This window comes from Topomyia yanbarensis, chromosome 3, assembly GCF_030247195.1.
Source record: "Topomyia yanbarensis strain Yona2022 chromosome 3, ASM3024719v1, whole genome shotgun sequence".
NCBI classification, from domain to species: domain Eukaryota; kingdom Metazoa; phylum Arthropoda; class Insecta; order Diptera; family Culicidae; genus Topomyia; species Topomyia yanbarensis.
The window spans coordinates 291,592,840-291,610,401 of record NC_080672.1 but is presented as its reverse complement, the minus strand read 5'-3'; the positions used below and the strand labels follow the sequence as shown (position 1 = coordinate 291,610,401).

At 37.0% G+C, this 17,562-nt stretch overlaps 1 protein-coding gene across 1 annotated transcript in view; it reads left to right on the top strand.

The window, feature by feature from the left end:
* The first annotated feature begins 724 nt into the window (after positions 1-724).
* LOC131692373 (protein escargot-like) overlaps positions 725-17,562 on the top strand; it is a 171,233-nt gene continuing 154,395 nt past the window's right edge. The window contains exon 1 of the mRNA XM_058979381.1: positions 725-2,562. Within this exon, the coding sequence (XP_058835364.1) occupies positions 2,160-2,562 (403 nt within the window). The 5' untranslated portion in view covers positions 725-2,159. The remainder of the gene's footprint in view (positions 2,563-17,562) is intronic.

The window sequence follows — 17,562 nt, the reverse complement described above, 5'->3', positions numbered from 1 at the left end:
AAACCAAACCACACTTCCTCCTACTTAAACGCAGCAGGCTAGCAAAAACAAATTCGTACCGCAGCATAAAAGGTATAGCATAAAAACTCGAGCAAAGCATAGAATTGAAACCGTACACACATATAGGAAGGGAAGACCAGGCGGCACCAGATGACTGTATGAATGACGTGCGACGCGTGCCCTCCGCTTTGCGTTCTCCGGTGGTTGCACAACATCAACACTCTGGGCTGGACAGGGAGAGAAATAATGAGCACATAATGATCGAGAATGAGAGAGAATTCGGGAGAGCGAAAAGGAAGCAGGAAAAATCACTGAAGCATAAAGCATAAACCACATTCAACATTATGCTTGAAATTTTTGATGCGACTGAATGAAGGATCAGATAGAGAGAGAGCAGATTTTTGGCTAACGCGAGAGTACGAGAACGAAAGGATATCACAGTAGGCGAGAGAAACTAAGCAAAACCGAATGCATTTGTTGCGCTCTAGATCAAAGTGGGCGCTTCGGGAGGGGAAGATCCGTTTGTTGCTTGCTTCCCCTTCGCATCAACACGTTGCTGTATGAATTCGGTGCATGCTACCATACTGTCGTGGGGTGGTGGAAATCGGTCGATCGGTTCGTCCTAGCGCGAAGCCTGCGCTACTTCGGGTTCGCTTCGGGCCGGCCGAACTTTATAAAGGGACTGCGTCAAGCACGACAGGACTCAAAAGCCTTTCACGGTTCTTACAGTGCGGTTCGTCACACATTTTTTCTCTCTGTCGTGTTTCACTCTGTATCAATTTTTCTGTTATTTATTATGAACTTTTTGAATCGATTCTTCGTGCCGTTCCTTACAACTTACCTGTATGTGTACAGTTACTAATCATCGCTCTAAATAATCAATCAACTGCAACTCGTGTTAGTACTACCTACCTACCTATATTCAAGCCTAGCTGTACTTTGTTGATTTCCGCTATTCTTTCGAATCCTTGCGCGTGCTCTTCCTCATCCGAAGAATCGAAATTGTGTATATGTGAATTACCGGAACAAGAATAAAACAAACAAGTGCATCCCTTAATTGTGTGCATAGTGTAACCCTGAGTTTTGTTTTTGGATTAACCAACTGGCACGCCACCCACAAACCTAACCGGTCACCCTATTTTGGTTGGTTCGATGTGCATCTACGCTGCTTCCGGCGAGACAACCCGGCGGATCTGTTGCGGTCCGACTGTTTTCATGTTCCGCTTCCGGTCACTCTGTGGCTAGGGCTGTGACTGCCGAATAAACTAATGGAGTCTCGTGGTCTGTGGTCATTTCCGGTGTTATGTTAAGTGCGTATACAATGATCTAACACTTCCGTTATTTCGTTTGCTCGGTTTGGGACCACGAGATGAAGATTTCGCTACCGTTTACCATTACTACTACTATTACTACCATCACTACCACTGTTACTGTGTACTACTAAAACTATCTCGGATACGTAACTTTGTAACTGTGCTCAGCGGGCTACATCTTTGCTGAACTGTCCGTCGTGAACTATGGATTTCCGTTCAAGGTTTAAGTGTTTAAAGCTTGCCCGAGTCTGTGTGTTCAGCGTGAGCTTCAAAGTGTTATTTTTCGGTTGAAACTGAACAGAAGAAAAACTCGTAAAACTATTACTACAACTGACTGCTTAAACTCTACTATGTGTGGAATTTTTTTCTGTTTCCTCAACTGATTGGAAGCGTCGGGGACTTTGTGGCAACATTCGGAGCAGAGCAGAGAATCGTCTTCAGTGTGGTGAGGAAGAAAGTTTTTTTTTGGTATCTGTGTCACGTCCGGATATAAAATTTATTCTACCCGAGGAACGCCCCTTGCTGCCTTCCGACGAACGAATCTCTCCGGCGACTCTCACGCGAAAACCCGGAAAAAGCCCCAAAAGCGAGGAAAACTATCGATTTTCCTCCGGACCGGCTTCCCACTTTCGGTTGGCTGGCTACACATTTTTCGGGTTCGGTCTGCGTGAGTGTGTTTTAAAGCGGCAAGTGAAGTAACTTTTATTACCTCGGGGTGACCCTCGACATTGGATCGAATCGAAAACATGAATTGACTTTTCGCGACCTGCTGCCACTTCCGTACCAACTCCTCCGCGCACTTGGGCTCATCGTGTGAAACAAGCAAACAAACAAGTACCTGATAAAATGCCCCGTTGTTTGATGGCGAAAAAGTGGAAGGCTTACCCGTGGCCAGATCGGGTCGAGGACTGCCAAACACCAGGAAGTTCATCAACGACAACAACGACGTCGACAACGGCGGGTAGCTCAGCCCCAGCAACACCCTCTCCTCCGCCAGCACCGACTGTGATAGTCGAAGTTCTCGAGGAGGATGAAGAAATCGACGTCGTGGGAGATTCACCGGCGGCTGCCGCTACCAAGAATTCCTCAGTCCCGGCCGCAGTGGGCATCGAGCCCGGTGCTACTGCTACAGCGGCTGCCACCTGTTGGGGTCCTTCCTCGCCAACGGCTGGTGCGACGGCACCCAGTCCACCGCCACACTCACCGGAAGCTGCCACCCGGGATGCGTCTTCAACGATTCTTTACAACGGTAAGCTTCCCTCTGTTTCATTATTTAGGATCTGAGTGGAATAATAATAAACCCTTCATCCTGTAACTTGACTGCTTGTCGGAAGGCAGAGCGCGAAATTGAAGGTGGGGTTGTTTTTGCCGTTTAAACACTAGTATCTTGGGTGAATACATCAGGGAAGAAGGCGAGCTGGGGAGATTGAGATGTTGGACCGATGTCAGATGTTGCGAGGCGGGGACGATGGGACGTTTAGGTTTCTCTTTTTGTTTAATACTTTATGCGGAGGGGGAAGGGGAAGAATCGCTTCCCCGACGAGTTGTAACAAGTTCTGCCAAACGATTACTGAATATTTTACACGCAGCAAACAACTGGACGGGCAGGTGGGGCAGCTTCATTAATGTGAATCAGCTTTACGGGGTTACTTTAAACGAAGAATCAGAGGATAATGTGCGTGCAGCCAAAATATTTTTAGTAGTTATTTTATGTCGAGGATGAAAATATTTGTTTGGAGACTAAAAACTTTAAGGAACATTTTATTCCGCGGAGGCTACCTTACCTTGCGAACTATGTGTGATCAATAAATGCCTGCTCATCAGGTGGAATGAATTAGGTATGAAATTTACGTTTCGACTTCGTCTCATCAGGATCCGACACTAGCTTACTGACAGGACTAAGCAAGCGCAGGATTGAAATCGCAAATTCCATTACTAATTTAGTTATAGAATTTATCCCTTTCGCGCGCAAATTTGGTTTTAAACAATTTTCGTCTTAGTGAAAAATAAATAGTTTTACGTAAATTGTTCTCCCCTGAGGAGAAATATACAGCACAGACAATGGAATGAAGCTTGATCACTGACAATACACGACAATAGGAATGTTTACAAATATTTCAAGTCGAACTATTCCCATTACCCTTGATAGTAGATGATAAACTTTATCATCTCAACGAAATTCTCTACACCGAGGAAAAAAAACTATTGAAATCCATATGAATCACTTATGACTTTGCGTCACAAGTATTACGTATAGAAATCATGTCTACCTTATGTATTAGAGGGAAAGTAGGTCATCGAACCACTTACGAACTTCATAAGTCAGACTTATGAATTTATTAAGAAATTCTTATGGCTTTTATAGATTGTACTTATATTAGTCTTTGTGCCAAAATATGAAATTTAAATAGGAATTCTTATGAGGTTCGTAAATATATAGTATGCACCTGGTTCAATACATAAATATTAACACAATTTTTATTTCATTTTACTCGGCATACATTTTTTTCAATAATAAGATTAAATTTACGTACATACATATTCGATGAAAAATCTCCAGCTCTGCTTGGAAGCCCGATAGTTCCAGGAGTGCTATGAATCGACTATGGCTGAGCTTCCATTATGTCACAGGATTGCCGAGGTGCTGCAAAATATGCACAAAAAATTTGTGTTGACTAAGCAAAACAAAGGTTACTTTTATCCTCCACTTATTTGCAAACAAGCGCTAATTTTAAGCCAAAGTTATCTTGAATTATGGTATTTTCATCATATTTTTCCTTATAATAAACTTAACACAGGCATATGAGTTCCATATCAAATTCATGTAGTGCTTATAAAATGCATAAGGGTCTTATGGAATCAAAATTGTGCAGGTTCTTAAGTTATAACTTATGAAAATCTTAAGGATTTTATCTTCAGTGTACTAGTGCTAGAATTTGATACAAATAGACATTAATGAACCTTTTTCAATGAAAGCTTAGAATGAACGCTTGGGAATAAATATTGAATATTTAGTCGTCTCTCTTGATTTCACCCAGAGAAGTAATCAGTTCAATACTTAGTGTAGGAATGCAAAAAAACATGAAGTGGAATTTCGAAAATTAACAAAACAATTTTATTCATATAAAATAAGTCCAGGGTTGTGTTTTAACTTCGTCTTCTCAGAACCATTGTATCAGACGTTTTTCAGAAAAACCGATGTCGTTAATCGAGCGCTCAAATTGCATGTTTCGAACGTTTCTTTAACATTCTCGATGACAGTTTTGAGATGCAGCTGCCGTTTGGACAGTTGCGTAGCAAGAAATTTGATTTGGTGCTATGCGTCCAATTTTTAGAAAATGCTTGAATATAGTTTTGAGACAAATATTTAAATAGTACTTAAACAATCTGCATGCAACTGAAAGCCCAAGCAACACGGTATGTTGATAAGCTGTTTTTACAACACCAATGTCAAACATTAATTTTCTGAAAATATTATTGCAGCAAGAGTTATTCAACTGTTATGCAATTAAAAACGCGCAAGGGGTGGAGCTTATAGGCAACATGTTCAATTGTTCCGAATGAAGTACCAAGAATCATAATAACAACAAAGATTGTTGCAATAATGCTAGCGATTGCTTTGAAAACAACTTTGTCGAAAGGAAATGAAACTTGATGTGTTTCATGAAATTGTTATGCAAGCAAAGCATAAATATTATTCAAATATGACAATATCATTAATGTGGGTGAAAATGTATAACCAATAAAAATGAATCGAGTAATTTTTGAAAATACTTTGATATTTTTAAAGGGCCTTAAAACAACGTTGATATAAACTCAATAAATTTTGTACTTATTTTGTTAATTATTTATCGCACTCAGAGGACTGTGTTCAAATATACTTTTTTCGAAAGTAATCAAAAATTTCAAGCATATTAATGATGAAAATTTTGGGATCCGATCAAAACATCTAAACATATTAACTGTTCTTCAGCAACTTTTACAGAGAAAGAATTCATTCTATCAATAAACATGGCGGTTGTTTTTATTTATACTATGTTACAAACTAAAGTTGAGTAAAAGTTTTATAAGTGTATCCAGAATCAAATTTGCTGACAAGTTGAATAATAATGTCATCTCCAGTTTTCGCGATGATGCTTGCAACAAAATTGCTTTAGCTATGCAGTAGAGTGACAAACACGTTGCAAATAACATCAATAATATGTGTCAAAGTTGATTGTTTCAGAAAACATTAGTACTACAAATAAATAACTAAGGTGTAACGTGCAGCAGCTGTGTTTCACACATGCAACAGTCATGTTTTTTGCAATTCTGTTGTCATTGTAATGCAACATATAACTTTTATTATTTTTCTAGAACATGTTGCAAGTGCTGCTTGGGAGATTGTGCAACCCCAAACTGTTGGTCTGGAGTGCCAGGGTTGTTAATACGATACATTTTTCGCGATAATTTATCGGCGTTACTCGTTAACGATAACACTAGTTTACAGCATTTTTGAACTCAAAAAGCTGGTGGCCATTTTCAATGTAAAATCGTGTGCTGAATGAGTAAATGAAGTCCAAAAAGTTTACAGTAAAACAGTTTTTGAGATATAGTAAAAAAATGAATTTCACTTTTAAAATGAAAAGTAAGTTAAACAAAATCCAAATATCTTCGGTTGTAGTGCATCGATATAAAATTTTATTATATTGAATTAAAGGTAACTGAATGCAGTATTGGTTGTTTGAACATTTTGCTTTAGTGCGGTTTCTGGATCTGACGTTAATTACGAATTTATTGTTTTCTTTCTTAAGTTTTCCTCGATTTTTAAAGAAAAATGAGAGTCATTTTGGGTAAGATGAAGCAATCTCAAAAATTAATTTTTTACCGGAAATTAAAGCCAGCTAATAACCAATGAAAATAAGCTCTTATCAGGTTAAATAGGACGGACATTCAATTATTTGCAGAATGCGAATTTTTGAGTTTCTCTGGGTCAACTTATTGACCCGTCTCGATTCCAATTTTTTCTAGGGCTTGTTTCATAATATATGGATGATTCTGTGTCAGAATTCTATTAAACAAGTAAATTGAAGAATTTTGAAACAATTAATTCTGGAGTAGTATTCGAACTGGTTTATCCAAATGATTCAAGACTTCTGAAAACAATAATTTCAGGGTCAGTGGTATGATGTTGCCAATCATCTGAAATTGGTATTAATAAATACGCATTATATTTACATGTGTCATACAGAATCGTATATTTACAAAATACGTTGTAAACTACACGCACCACAATGACCCGAAACACATATCGGAAAATTATGACGGCGCAAAATGTTAAATGGTGGCACTTGCTTCACGAATGAAGACTTATTCACCTATTTCGTCACGGTTTGTTCTACTAACAATTTATTTCACGTTATTAAAACGTTTAGAAGTTTGTAATTCGAAATTATATTGGACTCACATTGGCTTCTACGATGTACTGATTTTACTGTACTGGTCCAAAAAACTTCAATATACCCCAATACATAGCGTAAAACATTTAAGCGCAATTATAAATTATTCTACGTTCTTCAAATCATTCTGAAATTCAGATTTTGAGATTTGAAACCCAAAATAAGTCTTGTTCGATGTCTTACATGATTTCAAAATGCGAACTGCTAGATGTTTATGAAAGGAAAATAAATTAATAGTTTTACAAATTATTATTTTATAATACTTGACTTATGTAATATCGCTTGTATCTACGGATTCGTACAGTTTGTGTTAACATTGTACAGAACACAGTTGAGCAGCTTGCGATTCAAAAAATGAACTTTATGACTTGCGAGGGTTTAGTTTACAACAAATTTTGTGTCATAAGAATATAATTTTATGCAATACACTTGTAAATATTACAAGCAGTATTGTATACCAATCATTCAATGACTTATAGCTTCATTGAGCCTAAAATTATTATTATTATCAGAATTCATTTGGCTAAACGAGGTCGAATAGTACCTCGGATTAAATTCGCTCAAAATTCTTCTTTTTATTTGGTTGACAGAGTTCTACCAGAGAATGCCTCACATATTGTGAAACAAGCCCAAGAAAAAATAAGGATCGTGACGGTTCAATAAGTTGTCCCAGAAAAACTCAAAATTTTCCATACTACAACAAATTTAATAACTTTCACAATTTTCATCCGATTTAAACTAATAAGAGCTTATTTTCATTGGTTATTGACAGGCTTTAATTTCCGATAAAAATATAGTTTTTGAGATTGCTTTATCTTGCCAAAAATCTGGTCCAAACGCTCTTTTTTCTTTAAAGATATAGAAAAACTTTAAGATAAAGTTCAATAAACTTGTAAATATCGTCAGAACTAGTAGCACACGACCAAAAGTGCATTCAATTACCTTTAATTCAATATAATAATATTTCGTATCGATGCCCTACGACCGAAGATAATTGGATTTTACTGAACGTACTTTTAATTTTGAAGGCAAAATTCATTTTTTACTATAACTCGAAAACTGGTCTACTATAAATTTTTAGGACTTCATTTTCGGATTCAGCATGCAATTTTACATCAGTAATGGTGTTCCAATGTTGTAGTTCTGATTTTTATTTTGTAAACTAGTGTAATGTATCGTCATCGGAAACTCCGTTAACGATAATTGTATCGTCGTATTAATCGGCATCGGCGATAATTCATCAGTTATCGCGATACATTTTGCATTACTTTCCCGTTTATTGGAGTTAAAGTTGTTAGGTTAACTTTCAATTGTTTAGAAATAAATTACCTATTGAAGGACATGTTTTTTTTTAATTCGTTTATTTGACACGGCTCATAGCGGTAGCTTATCGGAGCCGTGGATCTTTTATACGTTTACAATACATGTAAAAATAAAAATACAAACAAGAATTAATTAATTGGATCTCGTGCGCGCAACTTTTTATTGCGAGCGAAGACCTTTTTACGCGAGGTCTGTTGGCAAACAGCGTCAGGGGGGTCATTTAATTCTCTCTTGTTTTTCATGTCCCGGTCGAAGCTGGCTTGGTGTCCGGGATCAGATATTCTCCCTTGCTTCTTGCACTTATTGTTGATCAGTGTACATCCGTCGTCATTGTTACTGCATTCGTTGCCGATGTTGCTTACAGTTGCTTTTGGGGTGCTGGATGATTCTTTTGCGGTTGTCATTATGCTCTTAACAGCTGCCACAAATTTGGCCACCGTTTGTGGTTCAGGCATTGGTATGGAAAACTCTGTTTTAGGTTGGTTTGCCGTAGATGAGTTGGCAATCGGTTGAGATGCATTTTCCTCTGCATCTTCCGCGCAAGGTTGTCCATGATGAGCTGTCTGATTACAATACTTGCACGTAGGAGTTTGTCCCTCATGGGTGCATAGCGTAGTTTGCATAATTGTAGTTCCGTGATTTTTGAGTTTTATTGCCAAGTAGGAGGGTATAGGCTTTTCAACCCGCATCCTCACTACAAAAACGCCGTTAGGAGTACCCGGGAAGAAGTTTCTCCAAGTATCAGGTGTAACGGATTCTACTTCTCCGTATTGCGACATGCATTTTGCAATTGGCTCAGGAGGGGTACGAGGTGATAGGTCATATAACCTTACATCTATATAATCATTCTCAATGTATACGGGTATCTTAATTCCAACGTTGTCACTTTCAACCACGTGTTTTAAATTGTTCTTCAAAACGAAACGCTCTGCTTGTGCTAACGTGTTGAAGGATATTAACACTACATTGCGAAGATGATGGTACTGAAGGTACAAGACTTCCGCAAGCCTAAGTTGCATTTTTACCTTCAGAAGGTACTTCACTTCACTAAAACTCGGTCGTTTCAAACAAAATTTAAAGTCAACGACCGCAGCGTTGGGTCGGAGTAGAGCTTTTTCGTCAACTTCACTCATGATGACAAGAATAATCCGATATTTCCTTTGTTCTCGAGACAATGCATACTAGATCGAGAGGCCTGTTGTTCACTTGGCTCGATTGTACGTCTGACTGCGGCAGAAGTAGAAAGTAGACTGAAGGACATGTTGTTGGTAGTTGAAAATCAATAGTTTTGGACATTTTCAATGCACAGGAGATCCGACGATGTTTCTAAATTGGATTTTTTTTTTCAAATTTTCGGGAAAGTGTTTTATATTAAAATAAAGCTGTTGGCAGTTGAAAATCAATAGTTTTGGACATTTTAAATGCCACAGGAGCGTCCGACGATGGATTTTTTTTTCAACTTCTCGGGAAAGTTTTTTTTTATTGAAGGAAAAGTTGTTGGCTGTTGAAAATGCACAGCGTGTCCAAAATTACGAAAAAAGTTAAAAAATTGTTTTGATTATGAAAAAACGAATTTTAAGCTGTGGTGTCTTCAGTCAAGTTTATTTACTAAATGTTTCCCACTTTAGAAAAAATATTACTTTGGTAATTATTCCCCCTAAAACTGAGAACCAAATTTTTGTTTCGTATGCTATGTTTCAGCCCCATATCTTCCTTTAGCCTATGTAGTCTAATTTATGAACGGCCTCGTAATAGAGTTTAAATCGTACAATGAAGATCCGTTTTTAGCAGTCCCTTGGAGAATTTTAGGTTGATTAAACGGGGACATTGACAAAATCATTTTTCTTGTTTTTTAATAAACTGCAGCGGTTAAAATATTCTCCTCTAGTCCCTTGACATAGTCTCATAACCCTTTCTGATCATTCAGTAAAAATTTCCCTTAAAGAGCTCTTACAGCGCAAAATCTAAAAAAAAATCATTTATTGTTGCATATTTATAAGAAAAATAAGGTAGAAAATAAATTTACTCGAATGTGACTTGATTCGCATGCTAGAGCCCACCAAACGAATTTTCACATGAGGCTGACAAAATCGGGTCAAAAAGCTGACAAAATCAGGCGTAGACAAAATCATGGGAAGAAAAATCGGGGGCTGATAAAACTGGGTCTTCTCTGTATATTTAGCATGAAAAAGACAGCATGCGACAAATGGTTATCCCTGGATATGATAGTGTTTGCTTTACAGATTCGTATTGGTATAGCTTCGTCTGTGGAAATTCGCGGTTTCCATGCCAAAATATTGCTTTTTGGGCATTAAAACATTCGATAACTCCAAAGATGTAAGAGATACAAATAAACTTACATTGCAAAAATTGTGTATTTTCTTTTGCAGAACAAAATCTTGAAACATTTTGAAATTTCACAAATTCACCAGGAAAAGTTATTTCGAAAAAAGTAATTTTCAGGGGTATATCATAGAAATCTTTACAAATGTCTTTCAAAATCGACAGATAGACACATAGTCTTTTCGGCGAAGTTAATGCTTTAGGTATTCTCTACACCTTTGCTAAATAAAGTTATTTTTTTTTATTTTCATTAATGACCAAACATAAACTTGCTTCTAAGCTATAGGGAGATCAATCAGCAAACTGATTTAAAATGCGAAACAGTTTATAAATAAACTTTACTGAAGACACTATAGCTCAAAAATTATTTTTTCGAAGTCAAAACAATTTATGAAATGTCCAAAACTATTGATCTTCAACTGACAATAACTTTCCCTTCAATAAAAACGACTTTCGGGAAAAGTTGAAAAAAATCCATTTTGACGCATCTTCGGACCCTCCTGTGCATTGAAAAAGTCCAAAACTATAGACTTTCAACTGCCAACAGCTTTCCCTTCAACATAAAACATTTTCCAGAAAAGTTGAAAAAAATCCATTTTGACGCATCGTCGGAGCACCACCTCCCCCCCCCCCTACCCCCTTTGCATTGAAAATGCTGAAACTATTGATTTTCAACTGCCAACCACATGTCCTTCAATAGGTAGTTTTTTCTAAACAATTGAATGTTAACCGCTTCACCTTCAACTCCAATAAATGGTAAAGTAGCGCAAAATGTATCGCAATAACCGCCGATGAATTATTGACGATGAATTCGACGATACATTATCGTTAACGGAGTTTCCGATGACGTTGACGGGTGGTTAACGTTATCGACGATGACGATGAATTATCGATTAACAACCCTGAATCGAACATTGCCCATCCTTATAACATTGGACGTGTTGCCATACAATGCCGGGGCATACGTTGCCAAAAATGCTGTTTTTCTCTCCGTAGTTCTCTTACTAGAGTTTTTCTATTAGAGGCCATTGCCAAATCATTGACCGTTCTACTTTGAGTTTATCTTTGCTTAACCCTTGTGAAGGCAAGCTAAAATCCTAACATTAAAGGGCAAGCCGGGCCTTCAAGGCCCGTCTAAATTCAAGCTCCTTTTTTGCCGTTCTCATATAGAAAGGTTATGCAATCGGTCGAAATTTCGACTTTTTAACCGAGACCCGAAGGGCCAAATCTCTTATACCATTCGACTCAGTTAATCGAAATCGTAAAATGTCTGTATGTGTGTGTATGTATGTATGTATGTATGGATGTATGCATGTGGCAAACAATCTCACCGATTTTTCTCTGAGGTAGCTGGACCGATTTGTACAAATTTAGTCTCAAATGAAAGGTGCAGCCTTCCCATCGGTCGCTATTGATTTTTTTTTATTGATCCGACTTTTGGTTCTGGAGTTAGGTGTTGAAGAGTACAATCACACAGCAAATTTCCATAGAAACTGATACCACCATGATGTCCAAATGATGCAATATATATTAAAATATGTGCAACATTACTTGGCTTTGCATGTCTAGATCATTAATGACCCACCGAGGGTACTTCGACCACATTGGCCAGCTATGGCGGTTCTTGATGCCCCGGGGGAACTTACCAAGTTCCTAAGATAATGTCATACCTATCTCTCAGCGAATTCTTTTCCGATTTTTACAAACTTGGTTTCAAATGAAAGGTACAGCATTCCCATTGGCTGCTGTTGAATTTCTAATTGATCCGACTTCCGGTTCCGGAATTACAGGATGATGAGTACGAACACGCAGTAAATCTCGATTTCAGCGTATAAGGCGATGAATGTAAAAAGCTCAATTTTTTTTTCCAAAAGGGTAGTACTCGGAAGATCACGTCGACTGTCGATTGGTTCTAAGCTCCATTTCGTTTGAACACGACCAATAAATGTTTCTGGGTTGCTATCAATTTCTTCTGATGCATAACCGGAGTACATATTCATATTTTTCTACATCAAATTCATCATCGGAAGCAATATCATTCACATCTTCTTCCTCGCTTTGCAAATCAGTTTCGGAATCGTCTGCTGTTGAATTTGCTCAAATTTCTTCCATTACTTCAGATTCTTTGAGACGATTGAAAACATGGGCATATCGTCTTATAGCCATTTCAATTTTTTGTTGTTTTTAGATCCTACAATTTGAATTATTACGAAAACTATAACAGAAAGAATAGACAACAAATAGACAATAACGACAGAGTTAGGTTATGTTGTATCCAAATAATTGTCAAGTAGACCACAGTGAGTGAAATAAAAGTATTTACCCAAAAAAATATGACACACGTCATTATCGTATGCTATTTCTACATTTCTTATAAAAGAAATGTATAGAATTCGCTCAAACTTTCAAGATTTTTTTCTTAAAAGAAAAGGTAAAAAGATAAAATCAATCAAAACATTCCTGCTAATATGACGATGAACTCATCCAAATGTTTTTTTCAGATAAATATTAATGTATAAAACCCGTGGTATTCCTCGTAGTAGTAGTAGCCTAGTATTGCATGCACACCGGGCCTGCCAGACCCGGCTTGCCTTTTTGTGCATGTAAAAAATTCAAACATAGCTGCGCAAAACTCCATAGATGTAAATTTCACAATTCTTTATTTTTGTTATAGATTTCAAAGCTACTTATCAAAATTTCCATGCCCAAGCTTATACTGCATACACATTTTTTTGTAACTAAAAAATTGTAACGTGCCGGGCTTCTTAGACCCGGTTGCCTTTTTGAGGGTTAAGGTTCTACTGAGAAAGCATAGAAAAGCGGCCATCTGGGAAAACGGAAAAAGCAGTTTTTTGCCACACTGTTGGAAAAATGTTCATTAAAATCAATCAGTAATACTCTACAAATGCCCCTACTAAATTGATTCATTTTCATAAAGATTTTTCCAACGGTGTGAGAAAAAACTGCCTTTTTCGTTTTCAGGCGTTCTCAGTTGAGACTTAAACACCGTGTACGCAGACGTGTTTCGCAAAATGTCCTTGAGGATATATAGAAGGGAAGTTTTATGGAGAACTGAACCAAAGATTAATCCTTGAATTGAAGTAGTATGAAAGTATTAAAATTGAAGCAGGTATGAAAACATTTGTTGAGTTTTTTTTATTTGGGGATTTAACCATAAAAGTCATTCGCCCAGAAAAAAATCGTTCTATCAAGTAACCATCCAGCATATTTTAACGTCTGACTTATTATTTGATTTAACTCGTCAGTAACTACCGAGATGTTCGCTTATCACAAATTATTCGGCAAGGATCGGAAACAAAAATTTGTCGTTGGGATAAGCGATTTGCTATTATCGCTACAGAACACAGGATAAGAAAATACGACGGAATAGATTCTGTTCTACAGTATGTAAAGAAAGTTGTCAGCGCCCGTCACAAAACCAGTACATATTTGTTTACATCCTTGACAAACGGCGGATATCAAAATATACAAGCTGAAGGAGGGCTGAGCAGTCAATTCTTGATTGAATTAGATCAGCAATGAAAAGTGCTTTAGAAACGTCTCGACGAGCTGACAGCAGGTCGAGGTTGATAAGTAGACAGCGGTCCTGATAGCTTGGGAAATTTAGCGGGTACCTTCAAGGTAAATTACGAAGGGCAAAGCGAACAAATTTACGCTGAATAGCTTCTATGCGCTGGATGTCAATCTGGTAATAAGGTGACCAAACAACAGCAGCGTATTCGAGAGTAGAGCGAACTAAGGCACAATACAGCGCCTTTAAGCAGTGAACATCGACAAAAAGCTAAGTAACGCAAAAAATGAATCCTAAAAGCTTTGAGGGCTTGGAAATAACATATTCTATATGATCCTTAAAGCTGAGTTTGGAATCCAAAATAATTCCTAAGTCCTTCACAGAAGTTTCTCGCTTGAGAACAGTTTGCGAAATGTTGTAGTCGTATGTAGTTAATGAGCTTTGCGGGTGAAAGAGATGACTGAACACTTTGAAGCATTCAATACCATCCTATTTATCTTACACCAGTTTGAAAACAAATCTAACTGCTTCTGTAGGAATTCTGCATTTTCAAGGTTTTTAACTAGGTGGTATAGTTTGAAGTCATCGGCGAAAGATAGTTTCAAACAGTCTATTGCGAAGTTTAAATCGTTAAGATAGAGCAATTCCAAAAATGTTGAATTATTTTGAGTATTCGAAAATACATGATAAAGCACAGAGAACAGACTAAGCTAGAACAAACTTTCCAGAAAAACTGGTGTAAACATTTAAATGAAAATACGTTGAAAATCACCATCGCATACAGGTTTGCATGCGTGAGTCACCATTGTATCCAAGTTTGCATACAAGTCCCGAATAGGGATTGCTGGCCGATTGAAGCGCCGACCAGTGGCAAGTTGCTACTTGCTGTTGTCATTTCAAAGCGACAGTTTAATTTCTTACACAATTTGAAAACTTTACTTGTATGTCAGTTCTCAGTGGATAAAGCATCATCAAAATTGAAAGAAATTGCAACCATATTTCAGAGATAATAAGAATTCTATTGCAAAAAACGCTTTTAATCCACCTAAAAGTGTGATGAGACATTTCTTATAACTCTTATCACTTTCTTCGGATATTATATCGTTTGAGAACATTTAGAACTTGATGCTTCGCGATATTTTTGATAACACATACTACATGGGATAGTGGCAGGACTCAGAGAATCGCTCAAATCAGCATAGGACAACATCAGTGCTAGAAATATCAATTCCTCAATCAATGCATTGTGATGGGAAAACTGAATTTTCCCAAAGGGGTTATATATTGTACTGAGCCAAAAAAAATCGATTTTTTTTTGGAATCGATTTGAAGTTTATACTTTACTCAAATTTCCAACGCGACTGAGAACTAAGAAATCAACGCTTTTCCTTGACAAAAAGCGATACTAGCAGTGACACCATTCAAAGAAAATCAACAGTGAATATTTCCAGACTTGGTTTTATTTCCTATTTAAGAACTATTGTTTTTTACATCCTAGATTGCATGATTCAGTGATCAAAACCCAAAACTTCATGAAGTATTCGAAATTATTAAATTAAAATTTGTGTTTGCTATTGAAATTGACAAAATGATAGTATATATAGTATATAGTCCCTTTGGCGATTGTTTACTTTTTCGGTCCCACCTATCAGCATTGAAGTATCGCCCTTACGTTTTTTTTTACAATACCAATTTTACAATTGGTGGGGGTTTGGTGAAAATCGATCTTACTGTCCAAACGGCATAATTCCGAAACCGTATTTTTTTAATTTTTAAAATTATGCAGAATTAATTTTTCAGAAAATAGTAACAGAGTTCGTGTCTTTAGCGAATTTGTTGAGACTTTATTGTAGTCATGAATAGTAACCTGAGAAAATTCACCATAAATACTTCTTGGACGATATACCGTCAAAATTATTTTATCAAATGATGCGCTGTTTAACGTTTGTAAAACTCATCGAAGATACTAAACCTCCGAAATTGGCGGTTTCAAAATGATGCTATCTTGACCTTAAATTACTGTTTTTGAACATTTGACCTATACATATAATTGGTCATACAACAAAAATCAAATGCTCATCAAAATCGATCAGAACCTGCTAGAGTCGAATGGAAATCGTCATATTTCATAAATTTCTCTCTACATTCGGAAAGTGTTATCCTCGTTATTAATCATATTACGTTTTCGTCTCAACTCGACGCATTCCCAAAATAAAAACCTGTTTTAATCTACTTAGTGGTGCAATTGTGCTTTTCTCATTTGTCCAGACTACGATTCCATGGCTGGTTATGTTCAATACAATGTTGGAAATGAATATTACATGTTCAGTACGATTTGCACATACGTACAATGGATCGACAGCCACGATCTTGAGATACTATGTGATACTGAAACATCGCTTGAAACCAGCGGCGGATCATGAAGAAAGATCCGGGAGGTCCGGGTCCTGCCGAAAATTTCCAACTTGTTAAGAAATTTTAAACTAGTTTTAATTTTAAAGTAGCAACCCCTCACTGCACTCCCTCCGGGCCGGTATGATTGACGATTTTTAGAGTGATAGCATAACTCAATGTTTCATGCATTTTAATGTCATTTGGCATCAAAAATACAAATTTGATTTTGAAAATTTTTCATTTCAGTTTATATGGAAATTTGCTGTGTGATTGCACTCTTCAACTCGTAACTCCGGAACCGGAAGTCCAATCAATAAAAAATTCAATTGCAGCCTTTCATTTGAGACTAACTTTGTGCAAATCGATACAGCCATCTCTGATTAACAGAGGTCACATTTTTTTCCACATACACACATACACACACATACATACACACACAGACATTTTCCGATCTCGACGAACTGAGTCGATTGGCATATGACACTTGGCCCTCCCGGTCGGGATTAGATTGACGAATTTTAGAGTGAATGAGAAAGGCAAAAACATTTTTAGCAAATGTTGAAATTTAGGCATTTTTTGGCGAGCAGTTCTATGTTTCATAGACATTAAATCAATTTTAACTTCACTTCCTATTAAATAAAGACCCTTATTACAGTACATCTCTACAAAAACGAGCTCAATTGAAAATAAATCTGAGGATTATGATTGATTACAGAACTCTGGAATTTTCTATTGGAATGTTTTCAGGCAGGAATTTGATATTGATGCTATTAGACAACTGTGAAATCAAGACCAATAGATCAGTTACATATCAGGACCCCATTCCGACAATTTATCAAAAGTCCTAATGATGTTAACAACAACAAGTTATCAATCTACGGATCAGATAATTGTTATTGTAATATTGAATTAAATCAGTCTGCATCAATAAATTTTCAACTTCAATCCAATATTTTTTTTGGGTGTTGTGGGGGGGGGGGGTTGTATGGTATTAAACCCCAAAACCTCTTGGCTACGCCGTTGCTTGGAGTTATTTTTTTCGCTTTTCATTTTCCGATACGTTTCAGATCGATCCGATGGTTATAAGTTAGAAAAATTGCAGTCAGAAGGTTCGCACAAATGAACATTTTTGTACTGATAAGTTATCAAGTTCATTCCAGACAACTTGGAAGTGTTCGGTGATTATTTCTAGCGGTTGTAGATAGTAAAATGAAATACA